The sequence below is a fragment of the Aquarana catesbeiana genome, linkage group LG01 (assembly GCF_042186555.1).
Source record: "Aquarana catesbeiana isolate 2022-GZ linkage group LG01, ASM4218655v1, whole genome shotgun sequence".
Taxonomy (NCBI): domain Eukaryota; kingdom Metazoa; phylum Chordata; class Amphibia; order Anura; family Ranidae; genus Aquarana; species Aquarana catesbeiana.
In genome coordinates this window covers 868,346,789-868,363,442 of record NC_133324.1, presented here as the reverse complement: position 1 = coordinate 868,363,442, position 16,654 = coordinate 868,346,789, and the positions used below count along the sequence as shown (strand labels likewise).

The window sequence follows — 16,654 nt, the reverse complement described above, 5'->3', positions numbered from 1 at the left end:
TTTTGATTTTACTCCTCACTACCTATCACAGTTTTGAAGGCCATAAAATGCCCAGATGGCATAAAACCCCCCCAAATGACCCCATTTTGGAAAGTAGACACCCCAAGCTATTTGCTTTGAGGCATGTTGAGTCCATGGAATGTTTTATATTTTGACACAAGTTGCGGGAAAGTGTAATCCCCCCTCCACCAAATGATTTAGACCAGTGCACAAAGCAAGGTCCATAAAGACATGGATGAGTGAGTTTGGGGTGGAGGAACTTGACTGGCTTGCACAGAGTTATGACCTCAACGCAATAGAACACCTTTGGGATTAATGAATTAGAGCGGAAACTGTGAGCCAGGCCTTCTCGTTCAACATCAGTGCCTGACCTCACAAATTTGCTTCTGGAAGAATGGTCAAACATTCCTATAGACACACTCCTAAACATTGTGGATAGCCTTCCTAGAAGAGTTGAAGCTGTTATATCTAAAAAGGGTGGACCAACTCAATATTGAACCCTTCAGACTAATGCCCCGTACACACGGTCGGATTTTCCGATGGACAATGTCCGATCAGAGCGTGTTGTCTGAAATTCCGACCGTGTGTGGGCGCCATCGGACATTTTCCATCGGATTTTCCGACACACAAAGTTGGACAGCAGGAGATAAAATTTTCCGACAACAAAATCCGATCGCATCAATTCCGACCGTGTGTGGCCTGTTCCGACGCACAAAGTGCCACGCATGCTCAGAAGAAATTCCGAGACGGGACAGCTCGTTCTGGTAAACTTAGCGTTCGCAATGGATACAGCACTTTCGTCACGCTGCAATGTTCAAAATGGTTTAATACAGCGCACTCTCTTCTTCTTTATAATGTGACAAGAATTAAGTAGTTTTGATGCTCATATTCACACACACTTCTCACAAACTTCTTTCGTTACTATTTATCGGGATTCCCTCAATATATTTTGATTTCTCACATCTGACAACATATTTTTTTTTTGACTTTAATGTAGATTCTTTTTTTGTGTTTCTCTTTTTTAACTTTGTTTTTTGGTGATTTTGATTAGTACTCCCGAAAATGTTTGTGTGTTTTTTGTGACAAGTTCCCACAACACCATTGATATGTTGTTCTATTTAATCTGTAGGAGATTGTTTGGTGTTGTTGTCCCTTGTTAATTTCACATTGTACTTTAGAAATGTACCTGAATCATCACCAACAAACTGTCCTTTTTGGATGAAAACACACACAGGAGAGTAGAATTTACCTAAAAAAATTTTATTAAGGGGTCAAAACTATAAACAAAGAGGGAGGCAACGCTGGAGAAACTGCAGAAGTGGGCGAAGCCTTGGATCCCCAGGGCAGACATCAATTATTTCAAAGCAAAATTGGTGGCCTGAGGAGTCCTTATCTAAGGGAGGGCAGTCTGGTCCAGAAGTCCCAGAGATCCGGAAAGCAGCAGATGACATCTATGTCCCCAGGCTGTGGTCATACGAGAGACTGCATCTTCTGTCAGACCAGACTGAACCCAGGGCCATCACTCTTTGGTCTTCCTTCCACGCTTCCTTCCAGCCTTTGGCTGTGGTGGTGGAGTTGTGGCAGCAGGAGGAGGAGGAGGATCGTCGATCTCAATGACATCCGTCTTGTGTGTTAGTTCCCCACTCAACCCCTTACGTAGGACTTTATAAATCAGGTCCTCAGAGATCTTGCGTTGGCCCTCCTGCATGCCCTGCAATTTGGTGGCAGCCATGCAGGCAAAGGCCTCTTCAGGACTGGGGAAGGCTCTGAGGGACGCAGAAGCCTCCTGGATCAGCCTGTATGCTGAATCCTGCACAGGACTGGGAGTCATCTTCCTGGCTCATTTATGTGGCAGGCGGAGGGGAGGAACCTGAGACTCAGTCAGGCTGCGACTTGTCCCAGGCTTCTCTTGGCTGCCACTTAGCCCCGCCTCCTCCTGGCTGACACTAATCCCCGCCTCCTCCTGGCTGACACTAATCCCCGCCTCCTCCTGACTGCCACATTCCACAGCCTCCTCCTGGCTGAGGTCTTCCTGTGTATGAAAAAGGGACATAGTTTTAGTATTGTTTTCATCAATCACACACAATTTTCACCTCCTGACTGCTGCAAATTGAATGTTAACAAATATAACTGACTATCATTCTGAGCTCAGCATTTTGCATTCTTGTCCCAATTTTGGGTGCCCACTACTGTCTATTGATATGTAAAACACTTTTTTTAATCAGCTATTAATGATCAATAATAACATCTAGTAAACATCATTTATTTATTGACCAGAAATCTGTAGAAGAATGCTATACCTGACTCCAGCTGGGCTCCTCCACGTCTTCCTGGCTGGAAGGCCCAGGTTGGACATCGGAAGCCTCAGCTGGGGTGGAAGGAAGCGTGGAAGGAAGAGTGGAGAGGGATTCCCTGACTTCAGTGTGGTCTGACAGAAATCGCAGTCTCTCGTAGTACCACAGCCTGGGGACATAAACGTCATCTGCTGCAGCTCCGGACCTCTGGGAATCTGTGACCTTCTTGCGCTCCCTCAGATATGTGCTCCTCAGGCCACCAATTTTTGCTTTTAAATAGGGGATGGTTGCTGTGGGGACCACCGGCTTCACCAACTCCAGCAGTTTCTCCAGCGCTGCCTGCATCTTCTGTTTATGGTTATAGTGGGGGTGTCTGACCTGCCACAGACAGGGCAGCTCCCTGTACTTGTCAATGAACAGGGGCAGGAAATTGTGGTCATTGAACCCATCCATTTTCTCTGCAAGACACAACACAAGACAAACCCTAAAGTCAGGCCAAACTCCCCTAATCTTGTTACAATATAGGCTTTCATTTTGAAGCAGTATAGGCCCAAGTTTAGATCCTACCTTCGTTAGCACGATCGGCGTCTCCGATGCTCCTTCCTCCGCTCACAGATCGTACGTAAGACGCGCGCGTTACGATTTATACACACTGCGCATGCGTATAACTCCGCCCGCCCCTGACGTTCTTTCTATTCTATTCCCCGCCCCTTTTCATTCGGCGCAGTGGAGGAAGAGCACATGGCGGATAGACAGCAGGATAGTGCTAATTACAGCAACGAGGAGGAGGAGGAGGAGGAAAGGCCAGAGCCTGAAACGTCCCGATCCAGAAGTAGATTAAAGGACTCAAATATGTCCTTTTGGGAGATGTTGGAGATGGTGGACATCCTGAAGAAGGCCGACTATGATGGAAAGTATGGGCCTTACCCCAACCCCAATATACGAAAGGCCAAGATCATGGCGAAAGTGGTCAGGAGTCTGCACCGGAAATTCGGGGTACGACGATCGAAAGATCAGCTCAGGAAGCGGTGGTCGGACCTGAAATTACGAGAACATGAGCAGTACAGAAAGATCCGGAGAGTGCTGCAAAAAAGTAAGTAGTTGTGCTGTGTTCCTATTCTTTTTGGGTTTATTACGTTCGTGCTGCTCCATGTGCTTTTAGGAACTTTTGTACAGTTTAAAATGTCAACTTTCATGTTCATGGGCACATTATTCGTTCGGATCACACATTTTTATTTCGGACGATAAAATACCATTGTTTAGGCCATATGCATTTGGCCACCATTTTGACGCCCTATACTTGTCTTCAAAGAATTGGGTTGTGTAGATGGCTTTGTTAATAGAATGAAATGCAAACTGGATTCTGTGTAAGGAGAGGACACTGAGCAGCTGTTTTCACATCTGGACACTGGAGCACTAGTGTGGGACACAAGAACACCCTTTTTATTAGGGGGGCCACACAGGTGCTCCAGTGTATACTATAGGGGGGGATACATCTGTGAAGCTTGTATAAAACAGGTAAAGTCTTGCAGCTTGACAAAGGACACTAAAAAAGCTACATGTTGGAACTCTGCTAAAATAGATCATTGTACCCCACTTCCAAGCAATGTTTCATCTTTATAGTTCTGACATTAAATATCTGTGTGCTAATTATACCATTTTTGTTTTACATAGGGGAGAAAAGACTCGGAGGACACCCCTCATCTGAGGAGACCAGAGCCCCCCCCCGGAAGAAGGGGAAATCCCCCCAACACAAGATGAGCAGGAGGAAGAAGACGTGGTGGAACTAGTCACCACAACAGGTGAGTGTCTGCAACCACAGGCTCAGATAAGAGATGGATGGCGGCATTTTTTTTAGACCTAATTTATTTTGGGTTTCCTCTCTTTGTAGGTGATCGTGAGGTTGTGGATGAAGATCCTTTCACATCCGAAAGTGCCAGATCCTGATCGGGGAGATCATGGGGTGTAATTTACAATTGGAAAACATCAAGCAAAACATCAATGATGTTATTCCAAAATATAAAAACATCATTGATGTTTTGGGGCGAGTTTAAAACCCCTCCAAATCACTTTCTTCTTTTGTGTGCTACAATGTGTGAAATGTTTTTGTGATTTTTCCAAAAGCCAAATTTGGAGGATGCACACAGTGTGTCAACATGTGCTATCTGCCATCACGGGAGATCAATGGACGCGTTTTGGGGGTGCAACCCCTTCCTCAATAATAAAGTAGCGGTGAGGAAGGGCTTTCTCCCCCAAAACACGTCCCTTGATCCCCCGTGATGGCAGATAGCACATGTTGACAAATTGAGAAATTGGTGTGCATCTTCCAAATTTGGCTTTTCCTGGGGTGATTTCACCCCATCTGAACGCAATATCAAACACAGTTCCTAAATACTCATGTCTGATATTGCCTTCCAGTTCTACCAAATGTGAACTTTGTAAGATCAAGATTTGTGTCTTTCTTGTTGGTTTTACACAGGCCTGTTTTCTATAAAATGCACATTTTGATTTTGGATAATGACACCACAAAAATTGTTATACAACAAACATGTTGGTTTGTCAGAAAAACCTTTGGTAAATGCACATGTGATTGTGCAGGTATTAAAAAGATTGTTCATCAAGAATGTGTGGATTATTGTCTCAACACTACAACACTTTTGGGGTGATGTAATTGTTGTTTTATGAGAAAATGGGGATAATTTCCTAAGGGCAAATCCACTTTGCACTACAAGTGCAGTTTCAGTGCAGTTGCAAGAGCACTTGTAGTGAAAAGTGTCTTTGCATTTAGTAAATAACAGCCAACAGTGCTTTGTATAAGGTTACACAATCACGATATTTTCTGGACTCCACACATTTCTGTCAGGGTCAGCTCAAACAAACACAAGCAGTAAATGTCCACAAAGAAGAGCCTGGGGGGAGATGCCTGTCGAGAACTTGAGGTCCTGCAGGCTTCTCCCTGTGGCCAAATACCGCAGGGTAGCGACCAACCTCTGCTCCGCAGTGATGGCTTGCCTCATGCAGGTATCCTGCCTGCTGATATAGGGGGTCAGCGAAGCCAACAAACGGTGAAATACGGGGTCCGTCATCCTGAGAAAGTTCCTGAAATCATCAGGATTATTCTCACGGATCTCACAGAGCAAAGGCATATGACAGAACTGGTCACGCTGAAGCAACCAATTCTTGGTCCATGAACTCCTCCCCACCCTGTTCATGGACTGGACTTGTGTCAAGGTCAGGACCCCAACACCAAGCCCCCCGCACAGCACGAACTCTACGAGGAGTACGCATACGAAACATGGCTAGAAAACGGTCGGCTGCTCAGAACGAAGTAACAGAACGCACTGAAGAACAGCAAGGCCTGTGAAGAGCGACCTGAAAAACAGCAACGAGCAGGCAAGATCACACAGAAAACTCCGATACGAACTGACTGCACGCACTGAAGAGCAGATACAAACCCACAAGCACAAACTGAACGGCAGAAAACGATCTGAAAGCCACGAGTTTGAAAAAGCACGAATCGTCTCTCACCAAACTTTTACTAACACGAGATTAGCAAAAGGAGCCCAAAGGGTGCCGCGCTTGGTTCTGAACCGGCCTTTTCTAGTCTCGTTGTACGTGGTGTACGTGACCGCGTGGTTGTCGATCGGAAATTCCGACAACTTTGTGCGACCGTGTGTAGGCAAAACAAGTTTGAGCCAACATCCGTCTGAAAAAATCTTAGGATTTTGTTGTCGGAATGTCCGAACAAAGTCCGACCGTGTGTACGCCCTATAAGACTGGGATGCCAGAAAGTTCATGTGCGTGTAAAGGCAGGCGTCCCAATACTTTTGGCAATATAGTGTATCTATTTATGCCTCTATATATACATAGCTCTCCTTTTAGGCAGACTTTTATGAATAGTATGAACAATGTTGGGCAAAAATGACTCCATCCTTTCATTTTACCTGATAGTAAGTTTCTTTCAGTATGTTTTCAAAGGCCCACCAATCAGATCTCTATGGGACCTTTAAAAGTAAAAATAAAAATAAAACGAATGGAGGGAACTTCAAAGATCACTCCATGATTATACTATAGTCTTAAGAACCTAGGAGATTACAAGTGAAGAGGCAAAAGTACCTATGGCTCAAAATGGTAATACAGCTTAACGACACGGTATCATGTATAGTAGACAGTAGGAGGTATTTCTACCGAGCGGCCCCTATGGGAACTCATGGTGGTGGGAATAACTTCCACAAAAAACCTGTGGAGTGTGTCAACTATACATGATACCCCGGCGTTAAGCTGTATTACCCTTTTGAGCGGTAGGTACTTTTGCCTCTTCAAAACCTTTTATAATGCCATTAGTTTGATTTACCCGCAATTACCTCTATCTATGTGGGGTCTTTCCAAGCATTATCCTCTGGAGGGGACTCATCCCTTGATTTTATCTCCCCATTGGGGCCTTGGTTCATCTCCTCCCTCGTTGGTATACACTCAGGTAACTACGGAATCGCACTGCTGCAGATACATATGAATATGCACTGTGATTGTTATGAATGTGTTGTAATTTCATGTATTTTTATATATAGAAAATATTTATATATCCCACTATTAAGCACCTGATGAAGTGGATTCATTACAGGAAACATGTCGATTTTGCAGAGAAGAATATTTGAGCATGCTAGTTTGATTACGTGAAATGTTGGACTATAAACATATGCATTCTAACTGGGATCCTTTCGAGAAAGGTGGTTTATTTTTCATGGAAAATTAGAATTTATAGCCAATATGAGACTGCTTTTAATGAGTAATTTTGTTGAAGTACAATAAACTTTAAGATTTTACCTGTAGGTTTGTGTTGTGCCTTTAATGACCCGCCAAGTTAAATCATTTTACAGAAGTGCAGATACCTAGTTATGCATGTAAGTGCCCATATTAGTCTTAAATGAATCTCTGTGTACTCTGTGATCCAAAACCCAGATTGTACCTGGTGCTTTGACATAAGGTCCCTCTAGACACCACAAGGTGCAGCGCTCTTGCTACATTAAAAGCATACTAAATCTGGTTTATTGCAATTCTTGAGATCCAGTGTAATGAGGGGAATCGAAGGCAGTAAAAGGAGAAGACCTGTCAATCATCCTGTCATATTAGTATGTGATGGAAAATTCACCTTTTCATGACACAAACTTTATAAAATAAAATCTGTTTTTTTATGTAGTGGGTTGTTTAATGAGTGCTCATAATACCAAAGGTGGAGAGAGGTTATATCATTGGTAGAGAGATTATAGCATTGGTGGAGAGGGATAATATCATTGGTGGAGAGAGATTGTATCACTGGAGAGAGATTATGTCATTGGTGGAGAGAGAATATATTATTGGAAAGAGATTACATAATTGGTGGAGAGATTATATCATTGGTGGAGAGAGATTACATCATTGGAGATAGATTATATCATTGGTGAGAAAAGATAATATGATCGCAAATAGATATATTATTGGTGGAGTGATTACTGTATATTATTGGAGATAGATTAGTTAGGAGTTGGCTGTGATGTCGTCTTTCTTAATGCTGATTCTCCTCTCTGTGTTCAGGGATTGACTACGACTCCTGTCCCACTACAGCAGAGTGTGAGCACAATGCAGAGGAGTCCTTCTGGAGAATCGCTTCTGTAGCTGTAAGTTGATTTATAGAGAAACTGCTTTATTCCATGATCAATGCATTGGTCGCCTGAACAGCTCACAGTGGTCATCTGTACAGATGGGGGCTCAGACATACCACGTTGTGCATACCTCCCAACTTTCAAACTTGAGAATGAGAGACGCTTGAGGGAGGTAGAAGCCTGCAGCACACTTAGCGTGCTATGGCAAAATGGGTGTGGCCAAACATTTCAGGGGGAGGGGCTTAAGGGGCATGGTTAAACAAAACCCAGGCTTTGGGTATGTGCTGGGGGGTCATCTTGGCAGGTAGAGGACTTGCTAGAATGTGGGGTACAGTTGGGGACAGATATATACTTGGGGAGGGGTGCTTTAGGAGGGGAGAGGACTCCCCCCAGTTCACCCTTTCAGCAAAAATATGCACACCCTCCACAAAACCCAGCACTAACCTGCACATTCATCTTTCCCAGAACAAATCCTCTTCCCCCAATCCCCCCCTCCCAGCACAAATCCTCTCTCACCTTCTAGCATGGGAACTTCTCCATCCCAATACCCCCCCAGCATAAATCCTATTACCCTCCCAGCAAAACCACCACCCCACAAATACAGCTTCTGGTATAAATTCCCTTCTTCATCCCCACAGCACAAATATCCCCCCCCCCACAATCTCTCATCTAGCACAATCTCTTTTATCCCCCTCCTCACCTAAATTGCCCCTCCCAGCACAAATCCCTCCCCCCAATCTCCCCTTCAAGTATAAATCCACCTCCCCTCAAAAACCTCCTTCTAGAACAAATCTTCTTACTCCCTTAAATCACCCCTCACAGCACAACCCCCCCCCCATATCCCCCCTCTCAACAAAAATCCTCAGCCCCATATACCCCCCTCCAGCACAAATCCCCCCTCTCAGCACAAACCTTCCCCTCAATCTCCCCCTCCCAGCAAAAATCCCCCCTCTCAGCACAAACCTTCCCCTCAATCTCCCTCTCCCAGCAAAAATCTCCCCTCTCAGCACAAATTGTCACCCTCTTATACCCCCTCCCAGCACCAATCCCCCCTGTCAGCACAAAATCCCCTCATATCCCTCCTTCAAGCATAAATCCCCCAAACCCCTCCTTCTTATATAAATTCTCTTACCCCCCAATCCCCCCTCTCAGCATAAATCATCTCTCATACACCCCCAGCACAGATCCTCCCTCTCAGCACAATTTCCCCATATCCATCCTTTAAGCATAAATCCTCCCCAAACCCCTCCTTCTTACACAAATTCTCCTATCCATCCCCCAAGCCCCCCTCAGCACAAATCTCTTTTTCAACCCCCCCTGCCAAATCCCCCCTAGAAGCACAATTCACCCCTGTCAGCAAAAACCTTCCCCTCAATCTCCCCCTCCCAGCACAAATTGTCACCCTCTTATACCCCCTCCCAGCACAAATCCCCCCATATCCCTCCTTTCAGCGTAAATCCTCCCCTAATCCCTCCTTCTTACACAAATTATCTTACCCCCTCTCCAAACCTCCCCTCTGAGCACAAATTCTCACCCCCATATACCCCTTACAGTATTAATCCCCATTGAACCTCTCTTCTTACACAAATTCTCTTATCCCCCCCAAGCCCCCCTCAGCACAAATCTCTTATTTAACCCCTCCCTGCCAAATCCCCCCTACAAGCACAAATCCCCCCCCCCAATACAAATGCACTCACCTCCACATTTTCCCATGCAGCACAAAAATCCTCTTAATCCCTCTCAGTATGAGTTCAGCAAAAACTCCCCCTTCCTCTTTTTCTTGCCCCAAGCACAGACTTCAGTTCCTGGGACCTCAGTGCTGGGAGATCTCCTTCCAAAGCTCCTCCTCCTGTTCTGTCAGAACGCGTCAGAGCTGAGGAGGAACCTATGGGAAACTTCCCTCAGCGTATTGATACGATTGCTGCTGTAAACATGCTGCCAGCTGGAAGAGATACCGGCTGCTACAATGCCAGCGATCACTGTGCTGGAGACCCGGGGACACCCCGCAGGAGATGTGGGCAAATGCTTAGATCTTACTGTGACAGGCAGCCAGTGGGGAGATGTCGGCTGTAATATAGTGACTGGATCGCGGTGTGTAGTACCCAATACACCCCACACAAGCTGCTGCAGAGACAATCAGTGCCCATGCTAGTGTTCTCTCGCCAGACAAGTCCCTAGAACCAAGTGTTGGAATTGATCCACTCTGGGACTCAGCCTTGATTTGCCGGGATGTCAGGACTTACATCAAATCTCGGGACAGTCCCAGCAAATCCGGGACCGTTGGGAGGTATGATTGTGTACAACTATTGAATGACTGAAATTTATCATTTTAATTGCTGGTCATTTCATCAGAATAGGATGTGGGCTACTAATTAGTAATGCAGTATACTTGTATACGTGGCTCTGGTATTTTTGGGGCAATCATTACTGTTAGGTTAAATTTAGAGTAAAGGCCAAGTGTTAGATCCCATTCACACCTCAGTGTTTTGTAGCTTGACGCTTGAAGCACCGAAACGCTGGAGGAGAAAAAAAATCAATTATTCTCTATGGAGATGATTCACATCTCTACTCCAAGTCACCTGAAGCTAAACACCTGAAACTCCAAAAAAGTTCTGGAGCTTTTTTTGTAGCTCGGAATAGACGAACTGTATTTGCGCATTTTTGGTGCATTTTTATTCCCATAGAAATTAATAGAAACTCGCGATTTGCGCATTTTGCTGCACGTTGTTGCATGTTTTTGTGCGATTTTCTGTTCAAATGAAAAAAAAAATATATATAAATAGATATAAATAGATATATATCTATCTATATAGATATATTTATTATTGCATATTAATTTAATTTATTTATTATTTATGATGATTTTTACATATTTGTATATTTATTTTACATTTATTTATTCATATATTATTAATATATATATATATATATATATATATATATATTTATAGATAGATAGATATCTAGATCTATCTATCTATCTATCTATCTATCTATCTATCTAGTAGTAGTAGTAGTAGCAAAAAAAGTAAAAGTAGAAGTAGTAATAATAGTAGTAGTAATAAAAGTAGTAGTAGTAAAAGTAATAGTAATAGTAAAATAAGTAAAAGTAGTAGTAGTAAAAGTAATAAAAAGAAGTAGTAGTAAAAGTAGTTGTATTAAAAGTTCTAGTAGTAGTAGTAATAGTAGTAGTAGTAAAAGTAGCAGTAAAAGTAGTTGTAGTAGTAAAAGTAGTAGTAGTAGTAGCAGCAGTGAAAGTAGTATAATTAGTAGTAGTAAAAGTAGTAGTAGTAGTAGTAGTGGTAGTAATATAAAGTAGTAATAAAAGTTGTAAAAGTAGTAGTAGTAGTAGTAGTAATAGTAGTAAAATAAATACAAGTAGTAGTAGTTAAAGTAATAAAAGGAGTAGTAGAAAAGTAGTAAGAGTAGTAGAAAAAGTAGTAAGAGTAGTAGTAGTAAAAGTAGTAATAGTAGTAAAAAAAGTAATAAAAAAAGTAATAGAAGTAGTAGTAATAAAAATAGTAGTAGTAGTAGTAAAAGTCTCAGTAACAGTTAAAAAATGTAAAAGTAGTAGTAGTAGTAGTAAAAGTAATAGTAGTAGTAAAAGTACTAGTAGTAGTAGTAGCAGTAAAAGTAGTAGTGGTAGTTGTAGTAGTAAAAGTAGTAGTAATAGTAAAATTAGTAAATGTAGTAGTATTAGTAAAAGTAGTAGTAGTAAAAGTAGTAGTAGTAACACCCCCAAAAACAACAATAAAAAAGTGTTTTGGATAAACTTAACTTTACCAGAGAACTCATGGAGGGCTACTGATGCTGCCTACAATTTCAGTGCAGCAGTGACCAGACGTTAGAGGCTAAAGTGGAAGTCCATGCTAAAATTAAAATCCCTGCATCTATAGACACCAACATTCTAATAGGGCGTACACACGGTCGGACTTTGTTCGGACATTCCGACAACAAAATCCTAGGATTTTTTCCGACGGATGTTGGCTCAAACTTGTCTTGCATACACACGGTCACACAAAGTTGTCGGAAAATCCGATCGTTCTAAACGCGGTGACGTAAAACACGTACGTCGGGACTATAAACGGGGCAGTGGCCAATAGCTTTCATCTCTTTATTTATTCTGAGCATGCGTGGCACTTTGTCCGTTGGATTTGTGTACACACGATCGGAATTTCCGACAACGGATTTTGTTGTCGGAAAATTTTATCTCCTGCTCTCCAACTTTGTGTGTCGGAAAATCCGAGGGAAAATGTCCGATGGAGCCCACACACGGTCGGAATTTCCGACAACACGCTCCAATCGGACATTTTCCATTGGAAAATCCGACCGTGTGTACGGGGCATAACACTAACCTATCTAGCCCTGAAAAGAAAAAATTAGTATACATACCTTTTCTGCAGGCGATCTGACCCCATCTCCAGCAGCGGAATTTACTAATACTAATTTTTTCTTTTCAGGGCTAGATAGGTTAGTGTTAGAATGTTGGTGTCTATAGATGCAGGGATTTTAGTTTTAGCATGAACTTCCACTTGAATGGATTTCTGGCAGGATCAACTGGTGTTTTTTTTCACTTATCAAACAGATAAAAGAAAACACTTTCAATGATATTCTGTATATAACAGACCTAAAAAGTTGCAGATAAATGAAGTTCATTGTTATGGTTTACATACACTTTAACTGTTGCCTTCCCCAGCTGCACATTCCCTGCACTCCCCTGCTGCTCTGTACTTCCAGGTAAGAACATGACTCACGCTTCTTTCTCCCATGTGACATTGCTAGTGCATGACTGCCCAGGCACCCATCAAATGGGGCGGTGAGAGTGTACTCAGTGTCAGGAATCAGCAGCAGCAATGGACAAATCTGCATAGCTACACTAGGAAACTGAGACCAATCTATACAGTATATAGTAAATCAATTGTATTAATAGTAAAACAAAAGACATCCAAACACCAGCAAATAGAAAACACAGCAAACAAAGATATCAGTGAGCCATAACCCAATAACAAAATACCTAATTAGCAACCCAAGAAAGTGACAGAAAGCCTAACTAGAAAACAAACATGATACAATATACTGTATACAAAAAGGGCAACACGGATCAACAGGGTAAACTGCAGACGCAGGGAAGAGATAGGAAGGGGGAACCAGGACTATGATCAGGAACACGGGGAGCAGATAAGTTGTAGCAGGGTACAGGATGAATGGCAGGAGCAAGATCAGGAGCAGGATAAATGTCAAGCAAGCAAAATACTGAGGGCTAGTTCACATCACAAAAAGTGTAGGTGTATTCCAGTGCATTTATGTGTTTTACCACGTTCCAGTAAAGTGCTGTGCAGGAAAAATGCAGCATGTTCTACTTTTTTTCTCTGGAACTGGAATACACTGGAACTGCAAGCACCGGTGTGAACTATGCCATTGAAAACCGTGTAGCCTATTTTCTATGCGTTTTGGATGTAGGAAAAAAAATACTGGAATGCATGTGGTGTTAACTAGCCCTGAACGAAGTGTAATAGTAGAGGAGGGACTAAATACCCTCCCAGCAGCCAACATCAGGTGGAGACTGATTACTGGAATCTGCTGGCTGCTGGGAGACACCCACTGGTGGACATGGGAACTACAACCTCCCGCTCTGGGAAGCACAGGGCCATCAGCAAGTGATCCACGTCCTGACACTCAGCAAATGCATGAAGAATTCTTAGAGTTATGTGTTTGATGTCCACTCTGCTGATGTAATATGTGAATGTTTTGTTGCAATTTGTAGTATGCCAAAGAAAGCTCTGGGGAAATCCAGATCCTGCTGAATGGATCCACACCAGGAGGTGCTTTCCCTGTGCCCAGGTATAAATAAGTAACTTTATCAGTCATTCTGTTGTGTACACATGCGTAACTAGCTTGCAGTTGCTCTTGAGTTGCATCAGATTACTTTTGCAATCACATTGGCTTGTGTGAGGAAAAAAATGTAACCTATACTTCCTTTAACTCTATGCACAGCAGAGCATTTTGATGTGCTGATGTGTGTTGTAATGCATTTTTGTGTGCTGCAAAATAATGCAGCATGTATAGACAATTTTTGTATAGATTTTTTTCTCAGCGCACACCAACGCAACGCAATAGTGTGAACTGGACACATAGGGGTTGATTTACTAAAGGCAAAAATACTGTGCACTTTGGAAAGTGCAGTTGCACACTGCAAAAGGAGTTGCTCCAGAGCTTAGTAAATGAGCAGAAGCTGATTTTCATCAACCAATCATGTGCAAGCAAAAATGCTGTCTTTTTATTTTCCTTGCATGTGATTGGGTATTCTTTGCAAAGTGAAGCTTTACCTCATTTACTAAGCTCTTGCAGAGTGCAATTGCACTTTCCAAGGTGCACAGTCTATTGGCCTTTAGCAAATCAACCCCATAGACAGCAACTGTATTTGCTGTGTCTTTGTGTTGAGACTACATTGATCAACAGAACTCAGTGCACTAGGTGGGATCAAGTTCTAATGCACGTGTAATATCCTATAGAGCGTTTATAACACTCTGTATTTGAGTGAGCATAATATATAAAAAAAACTTATGAAAAGTACCCTAAACCACACCCTAGTTCTCCTGAACACAGCTATTATATACAGCAAAATGTATTGAGCTACTAGCCAGGACTTAAGAGTTATTTGCCATCAGTCGCCCCACCCAACCCCTACCTTGTCTCGCACCTAATTCCGCTCCTAAACATGCTGTTAGGATACACGACCCTTTCACACTCCCTTGTAAATTATCATATTTTACCCTTATTTTATTTATCACAGTCAGATCAATGAAATATGATTGCCGCTTGCTGGTATTGGTTATGTTTATTTTTTTCCTTATTCAGTGTAATAATTACACTGAATAGGAAAAAAAAAAATAACCAATACCAGCAATCGTATTTCATTGATCTGACTGTAATAATTAGGGATGAGCCGAACAACCCCTCCCCCACGGTTCAGTTTGCACCAGAACATGCGAACAGATAAAAAAATTTGTGCGAACACCGTTAAAGTCTATGGGACATGAACGTGAAAAATCAAAAGTGTTCATTTTAAAGGCTTATATGCAAGTTATTGCCATAAAAAGTGTTTGCTGACTCGGGTACTGCACCAAGGGACATGTATCAATGCAAACAAAGTTTTTAAAACTGCCTTTTTTTTCATGGAGCATTGATTTTAAGAATGCTTAAAGTGGATGTAAACCCAATTTTTTTTTTTTTTTTTTTTTAATGTCATAATGTAGAGTATAAGATTTCCTATCATTTCAGCCCAGTCTTGCCACAAAGAGTTAATCCAGCTCTGAGCAATCCTCTTTTATTGTTCAGTGAGATAAAACTTGACAAACAGAGAAAAACTTTGTCAAATCCTCCCCCTTGCTGTGAGTGACAGGTGATTTACATCTCGTGCACTAGCCTAAGACACAGGCATTATTTTTTAATTCCTACCCCCACTCCTTTCTTCAGCAGCTCTGCAAGGATTGGCTGTTCCACACCTCAGCATGATTTGGCATGCTGAAGTCATGTGGTTACTTTCCTGTCTTTTCACTGGATGTTAGAGATCATAGCAGAAGTTCAGTGTAAGAAATACACAGGAGAAAATGCATATTGACAAGGGGAGTGTAGAGATGGACGGGGAGTCTACTGACATCACGACTCCACCCACCGAGCTCCAGACAACAGACCCACCCACAGAATATGCAGTTTTTCGGGTCTCATAACAGACAGAGGGGAGACATTTGACAGGTAAAGATACATGCAGGAGGCATGATATCCTTATAGATAACTCCTATGGCAGTAGTTTAGTAAGGATGACATTGGGTTTACATCCACTTTAAAGTGAAACAATAAAAATGAAATATTCCTTTAAATTTCTTGGGGGGTCCCCTTAGTCTGCCTGTAAAGTATCACATTTGTCCCATGTTTATAACAGTACCACAGCAAAATGACATTTCTAAAGGAAAAAATGTCATTTAAAATTGCTCGCTGTAATGTATTGCTGGATCCCATAAAAAATCATAGAAAAAAACGGCGTGGGTCCCCCCCAGTCCATTACCAGGCCCTTTTGGGTCTGGTATGGATATTAAGGGGAACTCCACGCCAAAATTAAAAAAAAAAAAAAAGCTGTGGGGGCCCTCCCCAAAAAATCCATACCAGACCCTTATCGAGCATGCAACAAGGCAGGCCGCAGGAAAAGGGGGGAAGAGAAAGTGCCCCCCCCTCTTGAACCGTACCAGGCCACATGCCCTCAAAATGGGGAGGGTGCTTTGGGGACAGGGGCCTAATCCCTATAACCTTTGCCCGGTGGTTGTGGGGGTCTGCAGGCGGGGGGCCCGTCCCCCCGAAAAAAATTGTCAAAAAAGTAAAAACAACAGCAGACAGTTCTTGACATTTCCTTTACTGGAGGGGGTCCCGAGAAATAAAAATCCTTCCGACTTTTCGCGGTGACAGCTGTTATATAGCAAAGGGCGGGGCCACCAGTGATGTAAATGGGTGACCACACCCCCTCTGACCTTACATGATGTCAGAAGGGGGCGGGGTTACCCAGCAGATCTCCTCATCCCTTTTCCATAAGTGACATTTCTCCGGGATCAGCTCGGTATCCCGGGGGTTGGCTCTAGAAGTCGGTATACGCTGTATCTGAAATATGGCTGAGGGCAGATTATGTGTTCCTAGAACAAAGAGGAGGAGGTCGGAGAAGGGACAGGAAGT

General features: G+C 42.8%; 1 protein-coding gene across 5 annotated transcripts in view; it reads left to right on the top strand.

Moving 5' to 3' along the window:
* LOC141117152 (ADP-ribosyl cyclase/cyclic ADP-ribose hydrolase 2-like) overlaps positions 1 to 16,654 on the top strand; it is a 73,976-nt gene that overhangs the window by 35,821 nt on the left and 21,501 nt on the right. For all 5 annotated transcript variants that reach the window (XM_073609808.1, XM_073609798.1, XM_073609828.1 and 2 more), the window contains 2 exons: positions 7,866 to 7,948; positions 13,698 to 13,774. In XM_073609808.1, the coding sequence (XP_073465909.1) occupies positions 7,866 to 7,948; positions 13,698 to 13,774 (160 nt within the window). The remainder of the gene's footprint in view (positions 1 to 7,865; positions 7,949 to 13,697; positions 13,775 to 16,654) is intronic.